We start from the raw sequence: 8,409 nt of genomic DNA, 5'->3' as shown, positions 1-8,409 counted from the left end.
TGCGCGTGATTCTGCTGTTTAATTACAGTTTCTACAAGTACCGAAGCTGGAAAAAGACTCCGCCCTTCCGCTGTGTACACACAAAGTCAAGGCATCCGTTTTATTTTCTTGGCTGTCGTACAAGCGAGCAGTCACCGTCCGTGGAAGAGCTAGAAGCAGATAGAATACCTTTTTTGGACATTTACCGTAGAAATGTCCTTTCATTGTTCTGATGCCTTTTCTGCCAAAGTTGATTTTGCAAGCACATGGGTTATTAGTAAGTCAAATGTTAGGCAACGGGAATACTCTTCCACTTGGTTTCTTAGAAAAAGTTTAGGTTTTTGGTTCCGGTAGAAATCTGAAAGAGCTGATAAGTCTCCCAAAAAAAAAAAAAATTATTAGTAAGTAAGGTTATGGTAACTTAGTTTTTATCAGTAATTATGAACACTTTTATGATATTACCAACTAATTTTTTTATAGTTTAATAATCAAATTTTCTTCTTCTTTTTTTCAGTTATTATAAAATGCAACAAATTCGTCAACTTTCGTGTGAATTTACTAATCTTTATTTGAGCAACTTACTGACTTTTTCAATTAAATTAATGACAAGTTTTAGTATATTGATTCTCATTGGAATTAACTTCCATCGTCTACCCGATTCTTTTCTTCCACTTGTTCTTAGGGAACGCCTTAGATATGTCAATTCTTTTATGAACTTATCCACCTTCACTTGTAGGACTTACTATTAGTTGTCCCAATAAGTCACAAACCAGTTTTTATTTGGGAATATTATTTAAAAAGTCCTAAACCAATTGTACAATGGTCAATTCAATTCTAAACCTTTTTTTCCAATTCAGTCCTAAACATGTTGACAACTTGCTAATTTAGTCATAAACATTTTAATTGTGTCAATTTAGTTGTAAATCTTTTAACAAATTGCCAATTTAGTTCTTCCAACTAATTTTGACTAGACGTCATTGACGTGGCAACTCAGTTAACACCGACCATCCTACATGACGAGGTTGACATTAACGTAGACAATTTTTAAATTTTTAAAATTAGATTTTTTTTTTTCCTTTTTTTCCCTTTTTACAAAGGGCCGGTAGCCCCACCAACCCTTAGGTGAGGGCCAACAACCAGTAACGCCCACCTTCGCTATGGTAGCGAGGGCCACAACGACCACACCTCACCATATCTAGCAAGGGCATCACTACCCTCAATAGGTCTAGTAAGCCATTACTGTGGCTAGCGAAGGCATAACAAGCCCTAGCCCAGGCCATCGGCACCACAACGAGGGCACCACAACGAAGGTAGGCAAGGACCACAACGCCCTCACCAACCATAGCAAGGGCTTTGTAGCCGTCACCTAGGGCTCAACAGGGGTCATCAGCCTTTGCTTAGTGGCCGAGAAGCTGTAAAAAGTGGGGGAGAAGAAAAGAAAAGAAAAATATGTTATATAACAAATTATTTTTAAAAAATGGAAATTAAAAAAAATAAAAAATTATTCACCTCAACATTGGCATGCCACATAGGCAGCCGACGTTGACTAAGCCGTCATGTTAGCGATGTCTAACCAAAATTAATCGAAGTGACTAAATTAACAATTTGTTAAAAGGCCTATTTAGGAAATCGTTAAAATGTTTAGCATTAAATTTGCATGATTAAAATGTTAAGAACTAAATTGGTCACCAACAATAAGTTTATGAATTTTTGGTCAACTTTTCCTTTTTATTTACCCACTCTTATTCAAGTTGTTTTTTGACATATATTTGGTTTTCTATAAAATTTCAAGTTTTTCAAAAATTGAGAGTCCATAATCCAAAACTAGTTTTAAGTTAACCAGAGAAAAAATTTAATAAGCTACTCTGATTAATGTTAGTAATTAGATGTTGTTAAGAAAGGGAAATATAAGTTTGTAAATAAATAAGAAATGTTGGGAAATTAAATACGAATAAGCTTTAGTTGGTAACTCACATAAGAGAATCGGCAACCTAGTATTATGCGGCAATTTAAGTGGAGAAAAAAACGTTACACTAATTTAAGTTGTTATGTATCTCTAAAAAGTGTTATAAGCTAAAGGGTTTGCTAATCAAAACAAATAACAAAAAGTTTGGCGACTGGCAAAAGTTGGAAATAGTTGCTCTTATTTAGGTTGGTAATTTTATAGAATCCTTTGCATATATTCAAAGCATTACTAAGTCATACAAATAAATAATGGTAAGTTTATATAAAAATTGAAGATTTGCAAACAACAGAAAAAGTTGATTTTTTCATGAAAAGGTAAATAAGTTACCAACGAGTAACTGAAAAAAGAGTCATCTATTATCAATAATTTTTTGACACTTATCAATACATTATTGAACTTTGCCAGCACAGGAAATAATTCGCATTGTTTTACATTCACCAATATAATTCTGCTAAGGATGACCATGCGAATGACATTGATATATTTGAAGAATCTAACTAATGCTATGTACAAGGCCAAAAGCTTGGATAGTTGTTAAAAAGAAAAAGTCAAAGTGCATCCATGGGCGCAAAAAATTGTAAAAATTCATAATGCGTTCTTAATCTTCACAATTGATGCTAATTAGTGCAATAAGATGTCCCGCCCCACATCATAAATACGATATATGTAGCATTAATATTTATCTAGTTGGATCATAAATGCTTAAGATTTTAATAAGATCATTGGTCCTCAATATATGCTGGAAAGTTTCAACTTGATCTCTCTCCTATGTTTGTTAACCGATACACCATGCGACTTTTCATAGCCTACTGTAACTTGCATTGACGAAAATACACCCAAAAAACAGAGTATGACTACGTACGCACAATTACAAATTATTTTCCCATCCAAATTTTGCATGCCCCATGTAAAAATAAAGATTGAACAACCACCCCCCCCGGGCTTTTTCTCATGTGTACATCACATTTACATCATTGCCCATGTCGAACTGACTACAGATATCACCCCCAGAGAAATAATCCAAGAAATAACCACCTCCCGAAACCTGATCCATCTCCAACTTCAACTGCGAACTGTACATGTCGCTCACGCTAGCACTAGCAGACCCGTTACTTAGCTCACTACCAACATATTCACCACCATAAGAATTTCCAAAATCACTCGTGCATAGATCAGGCACAAGGGGGTCCTGAAGATTCAAGCAGTCATCGAAAGCGTCGCCGTAATTGGGGATGTTGTTCCCTTGATCAGCTTGATTCAGCCACTCGGCGAAGAAAATCTGGGGCAAGTAGCTGCGTAGCCCGTCCCTCTGAAAGTCAAATGATGTCTTTTCCTTTTGCTCCTGTGATGGTGCATGAACTGATGGGTTCTGGTTTGGAGGGATTTGATCTGGAGGAGGCGAAGATTCCACATTGTCCGAATTGGTACATTGACTCCGGGCATGATGGTGAGCTTCTAATGATGACGATAAAGATTCAGTCTTGTTTGCCACCTTCTTCTTAAGATAAGAATGCCAGTGATTCTTTATCTCGTTATCTGTCCTTCCTGGCAAATGCTTTGCTATTTGAGACCACCTAACCCACAGAATCAGTCAATCCTTCGAATAAAAATTAAGAACTTCCCAAAAGCTATAGCAATATCTTAGTGCATAAATGTATTATTATGCACTGGTTAAAAATTTAAGTTCTCAAAAACTATTGTGCTTACTTGTTGCCTATCAAGTGATGAAGGGAAAAAATAATCTCCTCCTCTTCCATGGTGAACATGCCTCTCTTTAGGCCAGGCCTCAAGTAATTGATCCACCTTAATCTGCAGCTCTTGCCATTCCTCTGCAAGCCTGCACGTTCAAATATATAATCACAAACCATGTACATACAGCTTTCAAGCATAGGTCAACCCTAAAAGGGGTGATAAAATGAAAAATCACCTAGTTGATCTAGTCATTGAAAGTGAAAAACACTCTTTTCCTTGAACAATGCATAGCTAACTGGCTATGGCTAGCGAATGGCTTTCCAAATTATTTATAGGGCAATACAATGGTGTTACGATCTTGGTCGAATATGCCTAGTCATACATTGGACACTAGAATTTTATGTCCGTACAATATATAATAAATAAGTGTATCACAAAAACTTACCGGTGTTAATGGGGACAGAGCTCCAGCAACCATGGCCATGCTTGAGGACATAGTTCCTGAGCTTCTGATCTTCTTCAGGTGACCACAATCCCTTTCTGTGCTTGGGTTTTGGTCTTTCTGATGACTTCAGTGCCATAACGTGATGCTTTCAGGAAGATAATTTTGAGAGTCGATGAGACTCTCAGATGTTGACAAAAACTGAGAGAGAGAGAGAGAGAGGGAGGGAGGGAGGGAGGGAGGGAGGGTGGGAGAGATGAGTTTTTGCAGTGTTCCTTTGGAATTGAGGGGCAGTGCGTGCAGAGACCGAACAAAAGGGCAAGTGATATTTAAAGCCGAGGGAGTTGTTGCAAGTCTCCTCTTAATAAAATGAAAATCCCCATAGAATAACGGGATTGTCTTCTTTGTGTTTGGAAATTAAAATACATTGCCTTTCCACATCTCTAGTCTATCAAAATGTCAACGTTACTTTTTAACTTTTTTGACCTTGCTGATCATGACTGTGACCGTAAGGTTTCACCTTCAGTTTTATCTTCTGTGCATTTTAAGCTCGTGTTTTCACTGTCTAATACTACATGGATTTTAAATTGCAAGGAAACCTAACCATATTAGGAAAGTTCTGATTGAGCTCTCGTGAACAAAATCCTGGGTGATGCAAAAAAAGGGAAATCAGTTTCTCTTAAGAGCTATTTTCTCTAATGAAGTTGAAGTCTTATGTTGACATCAAAGAAGGATAGTACGTTTTTGCGCGTGAATAGTTTTTGAGTTTGGTCTCTAAGTGCATAGTGAGTAAGCTTAACATGCTTGAAACTTATGAGAAACATGAGTATCAAGAATCATTGTCTAAAAGAATTGAGTGCACGAGAAAACTCCTTGTGATTGATTCTTGTGGTTAGGGTATTTAGGATTGAGATTCACTTGTGAGTGAGTGTGACTGAATGATTGTAATTTTATTTTTACTGATTATAGTGGACCAATCCCATTGATCTCTTTGCATGTAGTAGCGAATCATGTAAATTCCTCGTGTTTTAGTTTTATTGTGCAATTTTTATCTGTTAATTGCTTTGTTTTGATTTGTTCACGCTTCTAGGTTGGTCGTGACAATTTAAAAGATGTAGGAAAATACCAACTCCGAAGTATATGAAATAGCTCTTAGAAAGTGAGCATGGCATGGGAGCTAGAAGATCGGTTTCATTGTTAAGGATATACGTTAGAAGATATTTCCAAAATGACAATAATGTCCTTATAACAAAGCTCTTGGACACTTGTCAAATTGACCCGACATTTTCTCCATGAATGAATTTATGATGCCATATAAGCGAGAAAGCATCAGCACGCCTCGCACGTAAGAAAAGGGCATCTCTCGGCCATCTTTCAAAATTATTATATGTACAGCATGGCTATACGTAATAAGAGAATACAAAGCCGGCCAGGTTAAGAATGTGATGGCGAAAATTATCAAAAAAGTCATAAATTTTTTATGGAACCTTGCCTTGCTAATAACTGGGCGATCTGGCACTTGCCCCATCAACAACTAGGTGAGCACAACATCACCTGGCAACAGCGAGGTCGAGCCTCGTCAGGAACAAGCGAGGTGGAGTGGTGGAGCCTTGCTAGGAGCAGGCAAGGTCACTCTCACCCTCGCCCTCACCAACGACTAGGTGAGCTCACCCATTCCGGCTAGGGGCAAGGCGAGACCACTAAGGGTGCGTTTGTTTGCGTTTCGTTTAAAAATTGTTCCGAGAAACGAAATAAAAAAAAGTGTTTCGTTTCGGGAACAATTTCTGAACAAAAAACGCGTTTGGTAAACTTGTTCCGGGGAACAAAAATAAATAGAAACACATTTGGTAAATTTGTATAATTTTTTTATTTCTTTTATTTTTTCTATTTTTTCTTTTTTTCCTTTTTTTTTTTTTTTTTTTTTTTTCTTTTTCTTTTTCCTTTTTTTTTTTTTTTCTTTTGGCGGTCGCCGGCCTCGGCCATGGCCGGCGACCGGCCAACGAGGGCCGGCGGCCTCGCCGAGCACGGCGAGGCTCGCCGAGCCTCGCCGAGGCAGGCCGGGGGTCGGCCTCGCCTTGGGCGGGCGAGCTCGGCCTCACCGGACTGGCGAGATCGAACTCACCCAACCCGACACGCCAAGATGTTGGCCGGGCTGGGCGAGTTCGATCTCGCCAGATCCGGTGAGGCCGAGCTCGCCAGCCAAGGCGAGGCCGACCCTCGCCCGGCCTACGGCGAGGCTCGGCTCGCCGGGGGCCGGCGAGCCTCGCCGTGCTCGGGCGAGGCCGCCGGCCCTCGCCGGCCGGTCGCCGCCGGCCATGGCGAGGCCGGCGACGGCGAAAGAAAAAGAAAGAAAATAAGAAGAAAAAGAAGAAAAAAAAAAAAGTGTTTCTAAGTTTTGTTTTGTTTCTTTTTTTGTTCCACGGGAACAAAAGAAAAAAAGGAACGTAAACGCACCCAAACGCGTTTTTGTTCCTTTTTGAACAAAAAAAAACAGAAACGCACCCTAACTAGCCAAAGGAAGAAAGCCAAAGGAAAAAGAATAAAGAGAAAGGAAAAAAAGAAAAAAATTAATTAAAATAATTATTAAAATAAATTTTCCACGTCGACATTCACCAATCGACGTGCATGTCAACGCTAGCTCACTAAATTCAGCTAGATGGACTGAATTGGTACAATTACAAAATATTTAGAAATGAATTGAGAAAAAAAATACAGTTTGGGACTAAATTTGCACAAATACGATAGCTTTAGGACTTTTTTGGTAATTCCCCCAAATGTGATGTTGTCGTACCCTTAAAGAAAGCATAGCACAAATTATTATTGGTTTAACTAGTCTCATTAGGCAAAATTATCAATAAGTCCTAAATATATTGCACAAACTTAAACTTTTCAATTTTGCCAATGTAATTTTAAATCTTTACCAAAAATATCAACTTTGCCAATGAAATTAGAAAGTGCCATAAAAAAGCGTTTATACAGTTTCGAGTTAATTGTTTTTGTCCACCAAACACCCTACCTATAAAATGTGCCCTGCCCGGTAAGTTTTCACTCGTGCACCTAATGTCGGTAGTTTCTCTAAAAAAGATTCCTTATCAGGGATTGACAAATGATATACAGCTCCAACTCCGATCGAAAGTCTCACAGCTTTGATTAAGTTGAGTGTTCACCCAATGAGCAGCCTTACCGACACCCTTATCTTCTTATCTCAACAACTGGAGAAGAAATTATTGACTCAGTTAGGGGAGTTGGCAAAACCCCATCATCACCGAAAATATAAGCAACAATTTTTTATTGCCTTAAAATTCATCTCATTTTCCACGAAGTGAATAGAGATGTAGAAGCGCACATAAGTTTGTCCAATTCGGCTACGCAATTTAGTCAAAGACTTTCCTATATAAGGTTGTTTTCTCTTCTCTATGATTGATTACTTTTACACTGAAATGTACGTTTTCCTTTTCTTTTTTTTCTTTTTTTGGTCCCCTATAATGTATTCACTCCAACAAACGGCAAGAGAATATCCCCCAAAATCTATATTAAGTTATGAACAGCAGACCAAATCAAACCTAATATTTATACAAGATGCAATTCACACTCACCAAATCGAGATGTCGAGGTGGGTTCAAATGGGAATTAGAAGAAGAAGAAGAAGAAGAAGATGTGGGAATTCCAGAGATTTGTGGACGTAAAAAATTCCCTCGTTCATCATGTGTTCATCTCGCCAGTAGTAGAACAACACTTTGCTTGGGGTTCAGACAATATTATATAGTACCATATCATATGCCGAGCGTGATTAGAAAAAAAAAAAGACGCGATGCTACCATTGCACTAACTGTCATCGACTTGTCAATGGTTGGGAGAGTAAACCCATTGGACACGCTAGCCCGAACTAAACCAAGAATGTTATCCACACTCCAGGCCGAACTGTTTAATATCTTGTCAAATAATAATTAGCTAAACGCTTCGATGGAACTATATATTGTAAGACAATTAGCAAGTGACAGGAATTAACGAAGCAGGGGAATCTTGCTTCAAATGACCGAAAGGATTACAATGGAAACTCGAGAAATACAGTAATTCAAGCCAAGAGTCTCCGGTGACTACAGATTTGCCTACCTGAGATTGAACTAAAGAATTACTGGTTTGGCTGCTGGCAAGCAGCCCTATCCAAAACATCACATTTGACTCTGGACATAATGCCAATACTAGAAACAAGGAAACTATCATCATGTTCCTCTCATATCAGATGTGGTACAACAGCAAACCATGCAATCTCGCATGCAACATTAGCTATAGCTTTCCCCTTCCAATTAGCACAAATCTGCCGCAACTC

General features: G+C 38.5%; 1 protein-coding gene across 1 annotated transcript; it reads right to left on the bottom strand.

The window, feature by feature from the left end:
- Window positions 1-2,890: 2,890 nt before the first annotated feature.
- On the bottom strand, window positions 2,891-4,308 carry LOC104424410 (transcription factor LAF1). The gene is made up of 3 exons (XM_010036823.3): window positions 4,083-4,308; window positions 3,653-3,782; window positions 2,891-3,519 (listed from the first exon to the last, which is right to left on the bottom strand). The coding sequence occupies exons 1-3, from the start codon at window positions 4,216-4,218 to the stop codon at window positions 2,895-2,897; spliced, it is 891 nt and encodes a 296-aa protein (XP_010035125.2). The 5' UTR covers window positions 4,219-4,308; the 3' UTR covers window positions 2,891-2,894.
- Between the last annotated feature and the right edge of the window lie 4,101 nt (window positions 4,309-8,409).

Source organism: Eucalyptus grandis, chromosome 11 (genome assembly GCF_016545825.1).
Source record: "Eucalyptus grandis isolate ANBG69807.140 chromosome 11, ASM1654582v1, whole genome shotgun sequence".
In the NCBI taxonomy this organism is placed as follows: domain Eukaryota; kingdom Viridiplantae; phylum Streptophyta; class Magnoliopsida; order Myrtales; family Myrtaceae; genus Eucalyptus; species Eucalyptus grandis.
Note: the sequence above shows the minus strand (reverse complement) of the source record. Positions and strands in the feature narration are given on the sequence as shown.

Excerpts from the sequence above, each read along its gene's own strand:
- LOC104424410 (XM_010036823.3), bottom strand. The coding sequence starts at position 4,218 with ATGGCACTGAAGTCATCAGAAAGACCAAAACCCAAGCACAGAAAGGGA. Across the intron at positions 3,783-4,082 it reads CTCTGTCCCCATTAACACCG|GCTTGCAGAGGAATGGCAAG; the intron begins GTAAGTTTTTGT and ends TTGAACGTGCAG. Across the intron at positions 3,520-3,652 it reads CATCACTTGATAGGCAACAA|GTGGTCTCAAATAGCAAAGC; the intron begins GTAAGCACAATA and ends TCTGTGGGTTAG.